This window comes from Mirounga leonina, unplaced genomic scaffold (assembly GCF_011800145.1).
Source record: "Mirounga leonina isolate KUSES-001 unplaced genomic scaffold, KU_Mleo_1.0 Mir_91, whole genome shotgun sequence".
In the NCBI taxonomy this organism is placed as follows: Eukaryota; Metazoa; Chordata; class Mammalia; order Carnivora; family Phocidae; genus Mirounga; species Mirounga leonina.
The window spans coordinates 46,179,081-46,200,393 of record NW_023270839.1 but is presented as its reverse complement, the minus strand read 5'-3'; the positions used below and the strand labels follow the sequence as shown (position 1 = coordinate 46,200,393).

Here is a 21,313-nt window from a genome sequence, read left to right as displayed (position 1 = left end):
AAACAGAAAGTAGAAGTTACTAGGGACTAGGGGGGAAGGTACAAAGGAAAATTATTGCTTAATGGGTACAGAGTTTCTGGTTGGGATGAAAGTTTTGGAAATAGACAGTGGTGATGGTTGCACAACACTGTAAATGTAACTAATGCCACTGGACTGACTGTATGCTTAAAAATGGTTACATTTTATATATTTTACAATTTAGAAAATAATGTAATATTACTTTATTTATTTATTTACTTTTGGCTCAGTCATTAAGCATCCACCTTTGGCTCAGGTCATGATCCCAGGGTCCTGGGATGGAGGCCCACGTCAGTCTCCCTACTCAGCAGGAAGCCTGCTTCTCCCTCTCCCCCTGCTCGTGTTCCCTCTCTCTCTTTGTCTCTGTCAAATAAATAAATAAAATCTTTTTAAAAACATAAGATTTATTTACTTTTGAGAGAGAGAGCACGAGCAGGGGGAGGGGGCAGAGGGAGAGAGAATCTTAAAGCAACTCCGCGCTGAGCACAAAGCCCTATGTGAGGCTCAATCTCACAAGCCTGAAATCACGACCTGAAACAAAACCAAGAGTCAGGCGCTTAACTGACTGTGCCACCCAGCCGCCCCTTTTCTGGGGACACCTGGCTGGCTCAGTCGAAAGAGCATGTGACGCCTGACCTCAGAGTTCTGAGTTCGAAGCCCACACTGGGTGTAGAGATTACTAAAACTAAATAAATAAACTTAAAAAAAAAAAGATGTTTTTCTGCTCTAGAATCAAATCTAGGACCATATGTTATAGTTTCCTTCTTGTCTCTTTATAGTCTTCTTTAACTTTTGCCTTCCATGACCTTGACATTTTTCTTTTTAATGCAGGCTAGTTATTTTGTAGACTACCTCTCAATTTGGGTTCATCTAATATTTCTTCAAGATTAGACTAAAGGTATTATTTTTGGCAAGAATACCATAGAAGTGATTTAGGAAGCACAGGATACTGATTTGCTCCATTAATGTGATGTTATCATTTGGTCAAGGTAGTGTCTGGCAAATTTTTTCACTATGAAGTTATTACTACTTCATAATTAAAATATATCTTATGGAGAGAGATTTAGAGACTTATGTAAATATCTTGTTTCCCATCAAACTTTTACCCACTAGTTTAGATCCACTGAAGAGTTTTGCATGAATCAATTATTGCTATGATGGTTGCCAAGTGGTAATTTTCTATCATTCATTCTATACTTACTAGTTATCATTCTATTTTAAAAGAAAGAACTTTTCCTTATTAGTATATTTCTATCAGTATGCACTGGTGTATTCTTATTTTATTCCATGTGTTATAATCCATTGCTATATTGTTGGAAACTTAAATCACTCCAGAACTGGCCAGTGGCCAGATAAAGCCCTTGAAATCCACTTCTGTGTCTTTATGACAAACTCCCATCACTTTGTAAGCCATTCTTTACTTTCTGGCACAAGATATCCCAGGTTCATCTTGTACTCTCCTAGCTTTACACATGGAATTAGGCATTTCTCTAAGGAACCCTGGTTCCTTTTACTGGAACTACATAGAAACTAAGATCTGGGCACTAACCGTGCTCATGGCTACTAGGGTGTCATTGATGCTAACCCTTCTCAGTGGACAGAAGTAGGGAAATAATCTATTCTGTAAGTATGTATCTGTATTAAAATCCATGCCTTCAATACTAATACCTCCAATTCCAATCCACCCCTAATCCATTAGGGTTTAATTTCACCTCTCCCCTTTCTATATCATGTAACTCCCTTCTCCAACAGTAAGAAAACTTGACTCCAATAAACCATAGCATATTGGCTTCTGCTTGCATTTTATTTTTAAGATTTTTGTTTTCCCAATTTTTATTGAAATAATACATGATTCCAAAAGTCGGAACTACACAGAAAGACATACCTAAAGAAGTGTCACATCCCCTATCCTTTCCACAGCATTTCCATACAAGGCCCCGTAGATAGCCCATCTCATTTGTTTCTGATATATCCTTCTGGTGGTTCTTTTTTGTGAAAATAAGCGCATACATATTTTTTATTTCCCCTTCTCTCTTATAAAAATGTAGCATACGGCAACTACTCTTTTGTACTGTTTTTTAAGGTAACAATTTATCTTGGAAATCACTCTATATCAAATCATATTAATCTTATTCTTTTAAAGCGGCAGTGTACTCTATTATGTGGCTATACTACCATTTATTCAAACATTCTTTATACACAGGCATTTAAGTTTCCAATATTTTACAATCACAGCAGCACAAAGAATAATAGTTAATAAGCCTTTGTTTATTGTCAGAGATGTTATCTTCAGAGTAAAGTCCTAGAAATGTGATTATAGAGTTTTATTAGATGTTGCCAAATTCCCTTCCGTAACAATTGAGATTCTCACCAGCAATGTAAGACAGTGTCTGTTTCCCACAGCCTCGCAAATTGAATGTGTACTCGCACTTTTTAATTTTAGCTATCCTGATAGGTGAGAAATGGTACCTTAGTATGGATTTAATTTTAATTTCTCTTACTCTGCGTCAGGTTGAACATATTTTTCATGTGCCCAAAGGTCATTCTTATAGTGTGTTTGTGTATGTGTGTAAATTGTGATTGTGTTTTATCCATTTTTTATTATTTGGTCTTTTTCCCCTACCCCAAGTTTTTAAGAGTTCTTTTTTTTTTAAAGATTTTATTTATTTAATTGACAGAGAGAGAGAGAGAGACAGCAAGAGAAGGAACACAAGCAGGGGGAGTGGGAGAGGGAGAAGCAGACTTCCCGCCGAGCAGGGAGCCTGACGCGAGGCTCGATCCCAGGACCCTGGGATCATGACCTGAGCCGAAGGCAGACACTTAACGACTGAGCCACTCAGGCACCCCTTTTTAAAGATTTATTTAAAAAAAAATTATTTATTCATTTGAGAGAGAGAGTGTGCACTCAAGCAGGGGGAGGGGCAGAGGGAGAAGGACAAGCACAGACTTGCACTAAGTGTGAAGCCTACGTGATACTGGATCTCATGAACCTAAGATCAGGACCTGAGTTGAAATCAAGAGTCAGTCGCTCAACTGACTGTGCCACCCAGACATGCCCCACCCCCCACTGGTTTATCTTCTAATTGTGTACCAGTAATACACTGTTTTAATTATAAAACGTTCAGAGTATTTTTAACACCTGCTAGGGAAAATTGTGAACTCATGCCAATAAATCAGACAATTTAGATGAAGTGAAAAAATTCCTTGAAAGACATAAACTACCAAAGCTCAATTAAGAAAAATTAAGTAACCTGTTTAGCCTTATCTCTATTAAATAAATTGAATTTATTGTTGAAAACATTTCTACAAAAGAAAACGCCAGGCCCGGGTGCCTGGGTGGCTCAGTTGGTTAAGCGACTGCCTTCGGCTCAGGTCATGATCCCGGAGTCCTGGGATCGAGTCCCACATCGGGCTCCCGGCTCAGTGGGGAGCCTGCTTCTCCCTCTGACCGTATCCCCTCTCATGCTGTTTCTCTCTCTCTCTCTCAAATAAATAAATAAATAAAATCTTTAAAAAAAAAGAAAGAAAGAAAGAAAACGCCAGGCCCAAATGCCTTCACAGAAACATTACAACCAATACTTAAGGATGAAATTAGTCAATTCTCCACAAATTCTTCCAGAAAATTAAAAAGGAGAGACTATTTCCCAAATCATTTATGAGGTATAAGGAACACTCATACTTTGTAGAAGGAAATACAAAATGGTTTAACTACTTTGGAAAACAGCTTGGCAATTTTCAATAAAACTAAACATATACTCACAATACCATCCAGCAATCCCATTCCAAGACACTTCACAAATGAAATAAAAATATGTTCACACAAAACCCTCTAAGCAAATGTTTATGTAGCAGCTGTATTTGTAATAGCCAAAACCCTAAAAGTCCTTTGGTGAATGGATGGACGAATGAACTGCAGTATACACATACAACTGACTACTACTTATCAATAAAAAGAAACTCAAACACACAACGACATGGATAAATCTCAAAAACATTACACTAGGTGAAAAAAGTCACCCAAAAGGGTGTGTATACACACATTACATAATGTATGCTTCATTTAAATGATATTCTCGGGGCACCTGAGTGGGTCAGTCAGTTAAGCGTCCGCCTTTGGCTCAGATCACGATCTCAGGGTCCTGGGATCAAGCCCTGCATCCAGCTCCTGACTCCTCAGGGAGCCTGGTTCTCCCTCTCCCTCTGCCTGCCACTACCCCTGCTTTGAGCTCACTCCCGCTGTCTCTCTCTCGAATAAAATCTTAAAAAATAAATGAATGAATGAATGAATGATATTCTCGAAAAGATAAAACTATAGGTAGAAAAAAATCAATGACTGCCAGCAACTGGAAGTGGAAGAAGTGGTTTACTACAAAGTCAAGGTGAATTACTGAGGGTGATTAAGCTGTTCTTTATCTTGACTGTGGTGGTGGTGGTAGTCACACGACTATTTTCACTTGTCAAAACTCCCAGAACTTCATACTTTAAAAAAAGGTGTATCTGTTTATAAACTATACATTATCATACAAACACTAATCAAAGCAAAACTGGAACATCTCTATTATCATCAGACAAAGCTGACTTCAAATAAGGAATTTTATCAGGAATAGAAGAGGGACATTAAATAATTATAAAAGAGTCAATTCACCAAGAAGTCAAACAATCCTAAATGTCTATGCATCCAACAACAGATCTTCAAAATACACGAAGTAAAAATTGATAGATCTTTAAGTGGATATAGACAAACCCATAATTACATGTGCATACTTTAACACTCTTCTCTCATTAAGGATATCAGTATCTTGATAAGGATATTAATATCTGTATCGATAAGTACCTAGATTAACAACATTATCAAACAACTTGACCTAACTGACATTTATAGATTACTCCATCCAACAGGACAATACAAATTCTTTTCAAGGCACATGGAATATTCATGAACACAGATCACATTCTGGGCCATAACACAAACCATATAAAGTATGTTTTCTAACCATAACTAGATTAAACTAGAAACCAATAACAACAAAAAAAAATCTGGAAAAATTCCATATAGGGAAATTGATTAGTACCTTTATTAATTATACATGGGTTAAAGGGGAACACAAAGGAAATTTAAAAATATTTAGAATTGTATAAAAGTTAAAACAGGGCGCCTGGGTGGCTCAGTCGTTAAGCGTCTGCCTTCGGCTCAGGGCATGGTCCCAGGGTCCTGGGATTGAGCCCCACGTCGGGCTCCCTGCTCGGCGGGAAGCCTGCTTCTCCCTCTCCCACTCCCCCTGCTTGTGTTCCCTCTCTCGCTGTCTCTCTCTCTGTCAAATAAATAAATTCTTTAAAAAAAATACAAAATTAAAAAAAAAGTTAAAACATAACATTTGAAATGCATATGAACCAGTTAAACAGTGCTTAGAGGGAAACATAAAGTACTAAATGCTTACAATAGAAAAGAAGACTCAAACCGATGATCTAAGTTCCTACCTTAAGAAACTGGAAAAATTCCTCATATCAGCTGGAGTGGTGGGGGGTGGGAGGCATGGGGTGGCTGGGTGATAGACATTGGGGCGGGTATGTGCTATGGTGAGCACTGTGAATTGTGTAAGACTGTTGAATCACAGACCTGTACCTCTGAAACAAATAATACATTATATGTTAAAAAAAGAAGACAGTAAGAAGGGAAAAATGAAGGGGTGAAATTGGAGGGGGAGATGAACCGTGAGAGACTATGGACTCTGAGAAACAAACTGAGGGTTCTAGAGGGGAGGGGGGTGGGGGGAATGGGTTAGTCTGGTGATGGGTATTAAAGAGGGCACGTTCTGCATGGAGCACTGGGTGTTATGCACAAACAATGAATCATGGAACACTACATCAAAAAAAAAAATAGAGCTATTAAAAATGAAAAAAAGAAAAGAAAAAAAAGAAAAAGAAACTGGAAAAAGAAAAAAGAAACTGCAAATTAAACACAATATTAGATAAGAGCAGAAATCAATGAAATTGAAACAGAAAAGCAAGAAAGAAGAAAAAATAAAATCAAAAGTTGGTTCTTTGAAAAGATCAATAAAATGGATAAACCTCTAGCCAGGCTGACCAAGAAAAAAATGACAGTAGACATAAATCATCAAAATCAGGAACACAGGGACTATCACTACACATCCTACAGATATTAAAAGGAAAATACAGGAGTGTCATGACCTTTATACCAATAAATTTGATAACTGAGATGAAATGGACAAATTTCTTTGAAAGAAAAACATTACCAAAGCTCTCCCTAAAGAAATACATATAATCTGAATAAACCCATAATATCTATTAAAGAAATTGAGTTTGTACTTAAATGCCTTCCAACACAGAGAAATCATGACCCAGATTGCTTCATCGTCACACTCTAGCAAACATTTAAGAAAAGACATAACACCAATTTTCTAAGCAAAATCTTCCAGGAAAGAGAAGAGTGAATAGCTCCCAAATTGTTTTGACGCCAGCATAACCCTGATACCAAAAAAAGACAAAAGCATTGCAAAAAAAAAAAAAGAATAATAATAACTATAGGCCAACATCCCTCATAAAAAGAAGCAAAAGTCCTTAACAAAAAATAGCAAACTGAGTCAGTAACATATAAAAAGGTTAATACATCATGACCATGTGGGGTTTATCCCTGGAACTGAAAGGTGGTACAACATTCCAAAAATTTAATCAATGTAATTCACCATACTGACTGATAAAATCTTGGGTTACGGAACCCAGAAATTAAGGTCAGGTTAAGAGGTTATACCCTCGATATTTTAGGTGCCTGTATCACTACCTTGCACAAGTCCAAAGGTATCATTTACACTGCAGTCATTGTACTCTACATGAATGATACCCCTGGAACTGGATATAGTGGTATTGCAAATGTGTAAAATGGTTGACCAAAAGGCAATGCAACTTTGCGCTGGACTAAAAAAAATAAAAGATCCAGATGAAGAGATTTTTACCTTCCAGACATTCCACTTGGCCTTGTTCACACCTGAAATACTCTGTTTAGTCCTGGAATTTATACTTCCAAGGGGAACAGTGAATTCCACCAGAGAACCAAAGTAATAACGGCAAAAGAGTTCTAGACATTTCATATGAAAAAGAGTGTAAAAAGCTGGAAGGCATACACTACACTGCAATAATTTGCTTATTTCTTATACACCCTGAGGACTGTCAATTCCTGAGGGCAGAATCCAGGCCCTATTTATCTTTATATTCCCGATACCTATCACGGGTCCTGGAACTGGGTAAATACTCATATATGAGGGGTTCAAGAACAGGGAAAACTAAACTTTAATCATAGAAATCAGAAAGTGGGAAGAAAGGTTTGGGAGGGGCACTACAGCACTGTTACATCTTATAGCATAACGTGTCCAATGTGACCCTTTGCCCCACAGCTATCAGCTTTGTATCTCATTAGCCTGATTTGGGCACATGCCAATTTTTGATTGGTATATACTAATTAGTCCCAGCTCTCCTAGACTGGGACTCAGTCGAATCATGGAGTTTGACTCTGGAGGAAGCATGGAAAGAACACTGGAGAGACAATCATACTACCCACTAGCCCCACGTAACTAGCCAAATCACCCCAGCGATTAAACGAAGTGACAGACATCACAGCAAGATTGTTCTCATGTCCAAAACGATGTAATATAAAAAATATTAGCAACTATGTTAGATATTAGAAGAAACACCTAAGCTTCACAAATAATCTAAATTACAGATGTAATGCTCTTTCAATGAAAGACGTATTCCTGAAAAACCCTTTGAAAACAAATTCTGAAGGCAATCATATTTTCCAACAACTTGTATTAGAATTTCAAAGAGGAACAGAAATGGCCCAAGTAAGCTAAACAATTTATTGGCAAAATGAAATGTAAAAATCTTAGCAGACAACAGGAAAACACATGCTGCAAAAGGATGTATTTCATTGTCTCATAATGCAGACAAGAACTACACCCATGACCCTGAACAAGTCATGCCTCTTCCCCTCAGCCTTCATTTCCTCATCTAGAAAATAATAAATGGGTAAATAATAAAATAGATGGTCTCTTCTGCTAAGTAAAAAGTCTGGGTTTTTCTAAGTTTGTTAGGCATTAGACATGTTTATTAAACATTGACAGAATATCCAATATAGTAAACTACAATCTAATGCAAGCCTTCCTAAGACTTTATAAGTTAACAAATGAAGGAATCCTATTCCTCTAAATAAAACAGAACATAATCTCTATTAGATTTTTAAATGCAGCTCTTCACAGTATATGCCCTTACCTAGTCTTCACAGACTCAATTTTCACAAAACCTCACACTTATTTAACATAGACATGAGATTATGTGAGGCCTGATATGTACCATGACAACTTCAGTGTTTTTTCCACAAGTAGAAAATACACACTTACCTAATAATAAAGCCCCATTTAAACACACTTACAGGCACAATCAATCCCAAAATATCTAACAACTCCATAAAATAAAAGCTAGGTATAGAGGATCATTTAGACTATTACTGTTTTTCTCCAAAATGCACATTTTTAAAAGCTCTAATGCATATAAACAAAGAATCAATAAAAAATCTGTGCAAATATACACATACAATGAAATTGCGTACTGACCTTTTTTCAGCCGGGGTTTCTGAGATTCAGCAGATGCAGGAACCGGAGTTCTCTGAAAAGAAAGAAGTCTATGTTAAAGCATCACCATAAATCTTGCTAACTTAAAAAAGGATTCAAATAACCATAATCAGTAGCTCTCCAATCATGCAATTAATCCATTAACTACATATAGGCACAAAGAAAAATTAAAAACCATTTTTTAATATGGTTTAAAAAGCAATGTCAAGTCATACTTTTGCTAGCCAAACTATTAATAATGTAGAATGCACATCTACATATCTACATACTTATGTGTAATATATAATTACATATATATATATTTAAGATTTTATTTATTTGAAAGAGAGAGAGCATGAGCAGGGGAGAGGGAGAAGGAGAGGGAATCTCAAGCAGACTCTAGACAGAATGAGGAGCCTGATGTGGGGCTCGAGCCCACAACCGTGACCCAAGCAGAAACCAAGAGTCAGACACTAACTGACTGAGCCACCCAGGCACCCTGAGTAATATATAATTATAATGCATAAAATGTGCACAAATAAATGTACTAAGCTCTTAGACACTACATATTAGTATTATACTTAATGCTATACATCCTAACAGCCAAACCAAAAAAGTAGTAACTTTGATAAAAAGAAGTTTATGAGGTCTTCTATATAGAAATTACCTAGCACTCAATTCTAGGAATTGTTTTAAGATTTATTTATTTAATTTAGAGAGAGAGAGAGCAAGTACAAGCAGGGGGATGGGCAGAGGGAAAGGGAGAGAGACTCCTCAAGCAGACTCCTTGCTGAGCACTGAGCCTGATGTGGGGCTTGATCCCATGACCCGGAGATCATGACCTGAGCTGAAATCAAGAGTTTGCCACTTAACCAACTGAGTCACCCAGGCACCCCTAGGAGGGAGTTGTTTTTTTTTTAAGGGACATTACTGAATATAATAAATACTATCTTATACTCTAACTTTGCAGAAAATCTTCAAAGGGATTTTTCTTATAACTACCTCCTTTGTTACATATAATATGGTAAGATATAAACAAAAATAATGGCTGAAAATTTCCAGAAGTAATGAGAGACACTAATCTTTAGATTCAGAATGTTCAATCAATCCTGACCAGGTTAAATGAAAATAAATCCACACTTGCATACATCACAAGGACCTGCACCAGAGACAATAAGTTCTTAAAAGCAACCAAAGAAAAAAAGTATCACCAGATAAGCTATACAGAAAGGATAATTAGACTGATAGCTGGCATCTCAACAATTAAAAATGGGAAATAATTACACATAAAGACATTATAAGAAAAATCACTCCCATGTCTCAGGTGCTAAGTAAAATGAATGTTAATCTAAACACAAGGTCAGCAAACTATGGCCTGCAGGTCAAACAAATCCAACCCATTTTTATATGGCCAACAACACTAAGAATACTTTTTACATTTTTTTAAAAAGATTTTATTTATTTATTTATTTATTTATTTATTTATTTATTTATTTATTTGAGGGAGAGAGAGAGCGCGCTCACACGCACTTGTGCAAGCAAGGAGGGGCAGAGGGGGAAAGAATCTGAAGTAGACTTCACACTGAGCGGGGAGCCTGATGTGGGGCTCAATCCCATGACCATGAGATCATGACCTGAGTCAAAACCAAGAGTCAGACACTCAACCAATTGAGCCACCCAGGCACCCGTTTTTACATTTTTAATAGTTTTTACATTTTTTAATATTTTGTAACACCTGAAAATTATATAAAATTCAAATTTAAGTGTCTAAAATAAAATTTTATCAGAACATAATCGCACACACGTTTATTTCTTGTCTATGGTTGCTTCCACACTACAACTGCATAGTTGAGTTACTTGCAACACAGACTGGCCCACAAAGCCCAAAATATTTATTACTGGCCCTTTACAAAAAGTTTGTCAACCTCAGGTCTTACATCTATCAAAACTAACTTTCATGGCACCAGGCTGACTCAGTCGGAAGAGAATGTGACTCTTGATCTTGGGGTTTTAAGTCTAAGACCCATGGTGAGTGTAGAGATTACCTAAAAAAAACTTTAAAAAATTTTTTGTTTAAATAAACTTTTAAAGGATATACATTAAGAAAAAGGAAAAGGGGCGTCTGGGTGGCTCAGTTGGTTAAGCGACTGCCTTCAGCTCAGGTCATGATCCCAGGGTCCTGGGATCGAGTCCCGCATCGGGCTCCCTGCTCCGCGGGGAGCCTGCTTCTCCCTCTCCCGCTCCCCCTGCTTGTGTTCTCTCTCTCGCTGTGTCTCTCTCTGTCAAATAAATAAATAAAATCTTTAAAAAAAAAAAAAGGAAAAGAACGCCAGAATGAAGGAGTGGAATGAGCAAAGGAATTGGTAAAATATGGAAGTATTCTAAACATCCACTAACTGAATAAAACAAAAGTATAATTTGTGGTGTTGAGAAACACAAAAACTATAAAACTGAACAACAGTAGCATGAACTGACAGAAGGCAATGAGTAATGAAGCATTTGATAATCCCTACATTACTGAGTTTTAAATTTAAACTTTCAGTTGAATATTTTTAAAAAATTGTATACTCAGGGCGCCTGGGTGGCTCAGTCGTTAAGCGTCTGCTTTCGGCTCAGGTCCTAGTCCCAGGGTCCTGGGATCGAGCCCCGCATCAGGCTCCCTGCTCCACGGGGAGCCTGCTTCTCCCTCTCCCACTCCCCCTGCTTGTGTTCCCTCTCTAGCTGTGTTTCTGTCAAATAAATAAAACCTTTTAAAAAAAAAAAAATTGTATACTCATTAAAGGAAGACTAAAGAATAGAGTATATAACTTACAAGTAATTAAATGAGAAGAGGAGAGAGAGAAAAAGAAACTCAGAAAAAAAAAAGGCAAGAAAAGAAAGAGAAAAAAATGAAATTCTCCAGTTATCAGGGTGGATGTTTTAAAAAATCTAGATGTATGCTATTTATATAAAGACACATCTAAAACAGGCAAAGAAAAACAAAGTAAAACGATGGAAAAAGACACACCAGGAGAACAGAAACAAAAAGAAAACTAAACTAGCCATATTAACATTAAACAAAACAGACTTCAATAGAAAAAGATTTAGGGGTGCCTGGGTGGCTCAGTCAGTTAAGCCTCTACCTCTGTCTTCAGCTCAGGCCATGATCCCAGCATCCTGGGATCAAGTCCCCCATCGGGCTCCCTGCTCTGCGGGAAGCTGGCTTCTCATTCTCGCTCTGCCTGCTGCTCTGCCTACTTGTGCTATCTCTCTGTCAAATAAATAAATAAAATCTTTTTAAAAAGAGAAAAAGCTTTATCAGGGAAATGAAAATGAATTAAGATAAAGACTAAAAATGAACAAGGCAAATTTAAAAACCTTTAGAGGGCTCCTGGGTGGCTCAGTCGTTAAGCGTCTGCCTTCGGCTCAGGTCATGATCCCAGTGTCCTGGGACTGAGTCCCCATCAGGCTCCCTGCTCAGTGAGAAGCCTGCTTCTCCCTCTCCCACTCTCCCTGCTTGTGTTCCCTCTCTCGCTGTCTCTCTCTCTGTTGAAAAGCAAATAAAATCTTAAAAAAAAAAAAAAACCTTTAGAAAAAATATAGGATAGGGAAGGATTACTTCAGTAAGATATAAAAATACAAACCAATTGAGAAAAGATCTAAATATTCAACTACATTAAAATTAAGAACTTCCAGGGGTGCCTGGGTGGCTCAGTCGTTAAGCGTCTGCCTTCGGCTGAGGTTATAATCCCAAGGTCCTGGGATCGAGTTGGGGGGAAGCCTGCTTCTCCCTCTCCCTCTCCCACTCCCCCCTTGCTTGTGTTCCTGCTCTCGCTAACTCTCTCTGTCAAATAAATAAATAAAATCTTTAAAAAAAAAATTTAAAAAATAAATAAAATTAAGAGCTTCTGTTCCAAAAAGGAAGTGAAGATAGAAAACTAAGAGAAGGGGCGCCTGGGTGGCTCAGTCATTAAGCGTCTGCCTTCAGCTCAAGTCATGATCCCAGGGTCCTGGGATCAAGTCCCGCATCAGGCTTCCTGCTCTGCGGGAAGCCTGCTTCCCCCTCTCCCATGCCCCCTGCTTGTGTAGCCTCTCTCGCTGTGTCTCCTTCTGTCAAACAAATAAATAAAATCTTTTTTTTTTTTTTTAAGATTTTATTTATTTATTTGACAGAGAGAGACACAGCGAGAGAAGGAACACAAGCAGGGGGAGTGGGAGAGGGAGAAGCAGGCTTCCCGCTGAGCAGGGAGCCCGATGCGGGGCTCGATCCCAGGACCCTGGGACCATGACCTGAGCCGAAGGCAGACGCTTAACGACTGAGCCACCCAGGCGCCCCATAAAATCTTTTTTAAAAAAAAGAAAACTAAGAGAAGATACTTGCAATACAAAACCAAAAAAATAAATAAAAAGATAAAGGATTATCAGCCAGAACCTATAACTAACTACAAAACAATCAGTAAAAAGAAAACGGGGGCGCCTGGGTGGCTCAGATGGTTAAGCATCTGCCTTCGGCTCAGGTCATGATCTCAGGGTCCTGGGATCGAGTCCCACATCGGGTTCCCTGCTCAGTGCAGAGCCTGCTTCTCCGTCTCCCTCTGCCACTCCCTCTGCTTGTGCTCTTCTCTCTCTGTCAAATAAATAAATAAAATCTTTAAAAAAAAAAGAAAACAGGGGTGGGAGGACGGGTTAGCCTGGTGATGGGTATTGAAGAGGGCACATTCTGCATGGAGCACTGGGTGTTATGCACAAACAATGAATCATGGAACACTATACCAAAACTAATGATGTAATGTATGGTGATTAACATAACAATCAAAAAATTAAAAAAAAAAAAAACAGTAAGAAAAACGTCCAAGTAGAAAAATAAGCAAAACATGGGGCTCCTGGGTGGCTTAGTCAGTTAAGCATCTGCCTTCGGCTCAGGTCATGATCCCAGGGTCCTGGGATCGAGCCCCGCATCAGGCTCCTTGCTCAGCAGGAGCCTGCTTCTCCCTCTCCCTCTGACCCTCCCCCTACACTCGTGTTCTCTCTCGCTCACTCACTCTGCTCTCTCTCAAATAAATAAGTAAAAATTCTTAAAAAAAAAAAAAAAAAAGTAAGAAAGAAAAAGCAGCAAAACATATGAACCAGGCATTGAACAGAAAAGGAAAAGAGACAACCACTGCTGCTCCACCTAATTAATAATCAGGTAAAAACGGGGCGCCTGGGTGGCTCAGATGGTTAAGCGTCTGCCTTCGGCTCAGGTCATGATCCCAGCGTCCTGGGATCAAGCCCCACATCGGGCTTCCTGCTCAGCGGGGAGCCTGCTTCTCCCTCTCCCTCTGCCTCTCTCCCTGCTCATGCTCTCTCCCTCTCTCTCTCTCTCTCTGTGTCTCAAATGAATAAATAAAAAAATCTTAAAAAAAAAAAAATAATAATCAGGTAAATGTCAGTTAAAATCAGGGGCGCCTAGGTGGCTCAGTAGTTAAGCGTCTGCCTTCGGCTCAGGTCGTGATCCCAGGGTCCTGGGATCGAGCCCCGCATCGGGCTTCCTGCTCCGCGCGGAGCCTGCTTCTCCCTCTCCCACTCCCCCTGCTTATGTTCCCTCTCTTGCTGAGTCTCTTGTCAAATAAATAAATAAATAAAATCCTTAAAAAAAAAAAATCACATTAAGACTTGGGGCGCCTGCGTGGCTCGGATGGTTAAGCAACTGTCTTTGGCTCAGGTCATGATCCCGGGGTCCTGGGATCAAGTCCCACTTCGGGCTCCTGGCTCATAGCAGAGCCTTCTTCTCCCTCTGACCCTCTCCCCTCTCATGCTGTTTCTCTCTCTCTCTAATAAATAAATAAAACTTTTAAAAAAATCACATTAAGACTTCATTTCATATCAACCATATTGACAGAATTTAAAGCTATGACAATATCAAGGATGTAAGCAATAGGAACTGATGGTAGAAGTAGAAGTTGTTGCAACCACATTAGAGTTTCCCACAAGTAATGAAGTGAAGATGTACCTACTCCATGAATCAACAATCCGTTTCTAGGAATACCCTAGAAAAACTCTTAGATTAAGAGACATATATAAGAATGTTCACATTAAAAAAAAAAAAAATGTTCACAACCAGGCCTGAGACATTCTTACTCCTTACATTTTGCACCCTAAGCACCTCACTGGCCTTACCCTGGCCCTGTTCACAATAACATTATTTTCAATAACTAAAAATCAGGGGCTCCTGGCTGGCTCAGTCAGTAGAGCATGTGACTCTTGACCTCAGGGTCATGAGTTCAAGCCCCATATTGCGCACAGAGCTTACTTTTACTTAAAGTAAAGAAAAACTTAAAGAAGAAAAAAACCTAAAACTAAAAATCAGAAGGAAAAAATAAGTTGAACTTATAGGCTCAGAGAGTAGAAAAGTGATTGCCAGGTTTGGGAGGTAGGGGAAATAGGAAGAGATTGGTAAAAGGGTACAAACTCTCAGCTATAAGATGAATAAGGTCTAAGATGACTATAGTTGATAACAACTGTACTGTATAATTGAAATTTGCTAAAACAGTGGAATGTTCTCACAAGGAAAAAAACATGTGGAGTGAGGATATGTTGTTAATAACTTGATGGTGGGAATCCTTTCACAATGTATATCAAATGATCACATTGTACACTTTAAATATCTTATAACTTTGTCACCTGTACCTCAATAAAACTGAAGAAATCAGAACTCAAATCTCTAGTAGAATGGATAAATTAATTATAGTATTTTCCTATAATGGGATAATATATAGCATTGAAAAAAGAAAAAACTAAACAATTTCTTAAAACCAATATATCGGGGCGCCTGGGTGGCTCAGTCGGTTAAGTGGCTGTTTTCGGCTCAGGTCATGATCCCAGGGTCCTGGGATCGAGCCCCGCATCGGGCTCCCTGCTCGGTGGAGAGCCTGCTTCTCCCTCTCCCTCTGTCTGCCGCTCTGACTATTTGTGCCCTCTATCTCCGTTAAATAAATAAATAAAAATCTTTAAAAAAAAAACAAAAAACAATATATTATCTAGAGATATTAAATATAGTAAAACTAAAGAAAAGCAAAAAGATTAACATAAAATTGATAAAAGAGATACTTCTGATGGGAAAGGAGGAAAATTTAGGAAGAGACATTTAGGAGGACTCAAAGTTATTGTTAATGACCCATTTTATAACCTGTGAAGTAGAAACACAAGTTTCCATTACACTGTTCTTTAAAACTTACATATAACCTTTTATTCATTCTTTTAGAGATAAAATATACTTCATAACAAAAAAATCCTCAAAATAAAACAGAATACATACTTGTTTTATTAGCTATTTTATTATCTTGACTTAACAAATACAGAAATCTTACTAAAATAAATAATCCATTTTAAAAGGGGCAAAAAATCTGTAGATACTTGACCCAAGAGAAATGGGTGAATAAGCACATAAAACAATACTCAATACCATTATTCATTGGGGAAATATAAATTAAAACCACAATAACCACTATACATACACTAGAATGACTGATATTAAAAGACTGACAATATGAAGTATTAACAAGGCAAGGACGTGGAAAACTGAAACCCTCACATACTACTCATGGAAATGTAAAATGGTATACAGCAACTTTAGAAAAGTTTGGCATGGGGCACCTGGGTGGCTCAGCCAGTTAAGCAGCCAAATCTTTTTTTTTTTTTTAAGATTTTATTTATTTATTTATTTGACAGAGAGAGAGAGAGAGGGACAGTGAGAGAGGGAACACAAGCAGGGGGAGTGGGAGAGGGAGAAGCAGGCTCCACGCTGAGCAGGGAGCCCGAAGCGGGGCTCAATCCCAGGACCCTGGGATCATGACCTGAGCCCAAGGCAGACGCTTAATGACTGAGCCACCCAGGCGCCCCCAAGCATCCAACTCTTGATTTCTGCTCAGTTCGTGATCTCAGGGCCCTGAGGTCAGGGTCTTGAGATCGAGCCCCATTATCAGGCTCTGCACTTAGCTCGGAGTCTGCTTGTCCCTCTCCCTCTGCTCCTACCCCCACTTGCTCTCTCTCTAAAATTAATTAATTAATTAAAATCTAAAAAAAAAAAGTTTGGCAGTTTTGATTTTTTGTTAACATACACTTACCAACCCAGCAATTTCACTCCTAGATAAATAAAAACATATCCATGCATGGGCGCCTGGGTGGCCATGCAAAGATTCACAGCAACATTATCCATAATAGCCAAAAACAGGAAAAGTCTTAATGTCCATCAATTGGCAGATAAACAAAATGCATATATTCATACCATGGAATAGTGCTTAGAAATAAAAAGGGACAAAGTACTGCTATGTACAATATAAATGAACCTCAAAAAACATGCAAAGTGAAATTCAGACACATAAGACTATATATTGTGTGATTACATGCAACTGCAGAGAAGGCAAAACTATGGAGACACAAAGCAGATCAGTGGTCAGCTGGGGTTAGGAGTAAAGAGTGGTTGTAAATGGACCCACAGGAACTTTTTGGAATGATGGAGGTTAAGTGGATTGTGGTACAGTTGTGCAAGTATATAAATTTACTAGAAGTGATCAAACCGTAAATTTTATGGTACGTGTATTAAACCTCAACAAAGCTGTTTTTAAAATGCTAAAGAACTCTATTTTTTATCTGGGATTTTTTTTTTTAAGATTTTATGTATTTAGAGAGAGAGCGCACACACAAGCAGGGGAAGGGGCAGAGGGAGAGAGAATCTCAAGCAGACTCCATGCCCAAGGCAAGGCTCGATCCCACAACCCTGAGATCATGTCCTGAGCAGAAATCAAGAGTCAGACGTTTACCAAAAGAGCCACCCAGGTGCCCCTAACTGGGATATTTTTTTAAACTTTGGGAAAGAATCTTAAAGGTTCAAGTTGCCTGGCTGGCTCAGTCAGCAGAGCATGCAACTCTTGATCTTGGGGTTGTAAGTTCCAGCCCCACAATGGGCACAGAGGTTACTAAAAAAATAAATAAAAATCTTAAAGACTCAAAAAGCATCTTCATGAGTCAGCAACCTTTCTGCAGAAAGGAGAATTAAAATAAATTATAATTTTTTAGTGAGTCTCTTTTTCAAAAAGTCTTTCAGAACATTCTGAGACAGGATTCTATTAGCCCACTTGATCTCATTTATAGCTGGGATGTATGTAGAGTACATCATGTTCTTCTGGTTCTTCATTTTTATGTAGTTCTATGACCATTTATTCATCTAACAAATATTCATGTAATATTTGGTATATGCTAGGCACTATATCTGAGCCAAATCAACTAGTACAATAGTAATTTTTGCTTTCCATTCTGAAAGGTTTAATCTTTAAATTTACAGGAAGAAAAACAAGTATATATACAAATACATTGAATAATGGGAATTAGGGAGTTATAAAAAATTTGTAAGTATAAATCATAGAAAGCAGTATTATTTGCTTTTATTAAGATCTCGAAATCATTTCTTACATATTCTTTTTTTTAATTTTTTTTAAGATTTTTATTTATTTTGACAGAGAGAGAGAACACAAGCAGGGAGAATGGGTGAGGGAGAAGCAGGCTTCCCACCGAGCAGGGAGCCTGATGCGGGGCTCGATCCCAGGACCCTGGGATCATGACCTGAGCCGAAGGCAGACGCTTAACAACTGAGCCACCCAGGTGCCCCCATTTCTTACATATTCTTAAATAAAATATAAATATCAGTCCCCAGTTTTCCTAAGGAACTAATTGGTAATAATCCTTGATAGTTTAGAATTTCTGTGTGTCCCACGTTAGCCTAGTTTTATTCCATCCCTCCTCAAGGCCTTTACAACAGCAGTCTTATATTTTTATTTATGCATTTGTCCAAAATTCTCTTTGTCTGAAGTCTTTTAATCTTCTCCACATCTATATAGCCATATCTACCGATCTATGTGTTTTTTTCTTTATGCCACAAAATTAAGATCACACAATATACCCCTATTAAACCGGGGGGTGCCTCGGTGGCTCAGTCAGTTAAGCGTCCAACTCCTGATCTCAGCTCAGGTCTTGATCTCAGGGTCATGCATTCAAGCCCCATGTTGAGCTCCACGCTGGTTGTGGAGCCTACTTTAAAAAAACAAAAAAAGGCCCAAAATGGAGTTATTAAGTTCCATGTCAACAAAGACTGAATTATACTTTCTACCTCTCCCAGGAATAGAATCTTAAACCAGTAATCAGAAATCACCCAGTCAGGGGGCACCTGGGTGGCTCAGTCAGTTAAGCATCTGCCTTCAGCTCAGGTCATGATCCCAGGGTCCTGGGATTGAGCCCTCCATTGGGCTCCCTGCTCAGCTGGGAGACTGCTTCTCCCTCTGCTTGTGCTCTCTCTGTCAAATAAATAAAATCTTTAAAAAATAAATCTCAATTAAAGAAAAATCACCCAGTAAGTATTAGTGAGGTAATATGCCTGATAGACCCCTGCCGTCATCTAAAGGAAAGTGATCTTGCAATAACCAACATTTTTGTCTCGTGTAACTTCCCTGTTCCCACTCCTTTCTGCCTATGAAGCCTTCCATTTTGTACAGAATGAATGCTGCCTGATTCATGAATCATTGAATAAAGCCAGTAAGATCTTTAAAGTCTACTCAGTTAAATTTTATTTTTTAACACTCTACTCCACATCAAGCTTTTTTAAAATGTATACCATCCACAACAACATATATAGTTCTAACATTTTTAATGGCTGCATAATAATCCTCAGAATGGAAGTATCAGAAGGCATCTATTACCCTATTAATGGGTATTCACCTTGTTTCCAGCATTTTGCCACTATAAACAATACTGCAATGAATACCCTTGTACTATATGCTTATAGTTTTCTTTTATTTCAGTGGGATACTGCTCTGTTGATTGAGTGAATGAGACTGTTGGGCCCTTTTAATTTTATTACAAGATACCAGATCACTTCCAAAAAGGGCAGAAATTCAAATCTCCCTGCAGCAGTAACATGAAAAGATCAAATTACTACAAATATAACACTGCTAGCAATAAACATGACAATAATGAAAATAGTTAACTTCAGGCTCAAGTGCTAAAGTCATATTGAAACAAAATTTATCTTTAAAACACTATTAGATTCAAAAGTACAGGACAATTCTGCCATCACAGAAATCAAGTTCATATTCTATTTATGAACACCTATCATTGCAGGTAGAGATATAAGCTATATTTATAGCATTGTGTTACCAGTAAACCTTACATTTATGTAGGTGAAGTATTTTCTTTGATATGTTTCTAATATCTAAAACCCAGTAACATTAGTCAGGCTTTTTTTTTTTTTTTTTAATTTATAGCTTAACAAAAATTTTTGCTTTGGGCCTCCTTCCCTGTATTCAGAGTTGTATGATTACACTAAAAATAATTTGACTTCTCGGGTGCCTGGGTGGCTCAGTCAGTTAAGCGACTGCCTTCGGCTCAGGTCATGATCCTGGAGTCCCGGGATCGAGTCCCGCATCGGGCTCCCTGCTCATCAGGGAATCTGCTTCTCCCTCTGCCCCCTTGCTCATGCTCTCTCTCTTTCTCTCAAATAAATAAAATCTTTAAAAATAACAATAATTTGACCTCTCTGGATATGAAAAGAGAACAGAAAACAAACCCCCCCCGCCCCAACAGCGTTGGCCTTGCTCCTTAACGGCCAAAACTAAGTTGTAAAAGTCAGCCAGAAACTATTTTGTCTCCTATGTTTCCCAGAGCGTTTTTCAAAGGGCAATACATTCCAAATAAATAATAAAGTCATTCTAACAAATGAGTAGAACATACTTTGAAACCCAACACTAAAACAACGTAAACAAGGTTTCACAGAGAACTTCACAGAAATTAGATCCAATTAAAAATATACACTTCACAAATAACTACCACTGGGTTATCCCGAATTCATCTGGGCTACTTTGAATTAGCAGCTCTGTGGAGTTTAATTAATGCCTAACTCAAGCTTCAGCTGAATCCCAAAACAGCACTTTCCTAAACTAAATTACAACAGAGAAAAAGCACGGTCTCGGCCCACCGGCAGAAGGCAGTGACGCTCAGAGTCTCCAGGCTTTGTCATATTCAATTCCTAATCCAGGGGATTAAACACAAACCGTCTCTGCACAAACGGTAGTGCTTCCTTTCCAAACCTCGTGAGACAGACAAGATGGGACTAGGAAAAGCGCCATTTCTGATGAAACCTCCCCTTTCCGTCCAGCGCACCCCAAGAGGGACCACAATCCCAGCCCAGGCCCAGCGCTGCAAAGAAGTCAGCCTTGCCCAGGGGGACCAGCTCCCAGGAGCGGGGCTGTATGGCCCGCGCACCCCGAGCAGCTCCAGAGCCCGCTCCGCACTTCCCCAGGGACAGCTGCGTAGGACACAGGCAGCCCGCCAACCTGCCTCGCCTTTCTGCTCCGCCCGGCCTGGCCCTGGCCTGCTTGCCGGACGGGACCCCAAAAAGAAACTCGGCGCTCACCTTCACGAGCGGTTCCTCAGCCATCTTGGCTCCGCCCACCGCTTCGCGGCCGGAAGTTGGCGGTTTCCCAGACGACCAGGCAAACGGAAGTCGTGGCACTGGGGGAGTTGGGAGGGGCCTGAGCGGGGAACTAAAAGAGGTCGCGGGCCTGAACGCTTCACCCGGGAGGGTCCTCAGGAAACCTGGGAAGGGTCGGGTGGTGCTTCGCGACGGCTTGAAGCGGATGGGCCCGGTGAGGGAATACACGGGCAGT

The 21,313-nt window shown here is 39.0% G+C and overlaps 1 protein-coding gene across 1 annotated transcript in view; it reads right to left on the bottom strand.

Annotated features, from left to right (window-relative positions):
* The window catches only part of BBS4 (Bardet-Biedl syndrome 4), a 58,948-nt gene extending 37,836 nt beyond the window's left edge, over positions 1–21,112 (bottom strand). The window contains exons 1-2 of the mRNA XM_034994896.1: positions 21,061–21,112; positions 8,643–8,694 (exon numbers count right to left, since the gene is read on the bottom strand). Of these exons, the coding sequence (XP_034850787.1) occupies positions 8,643–8,694; positions 21,061–21,084 (76 nt within the window). The 5' untranslated portion in view covers positions 21,085–21,112. The remainder of the gene's footprint in view (positions 1–8,642; positions 8,695–21,060) is intronic.
* Positions 21,113–21,313: the final 201 nt, after the last annotated feature.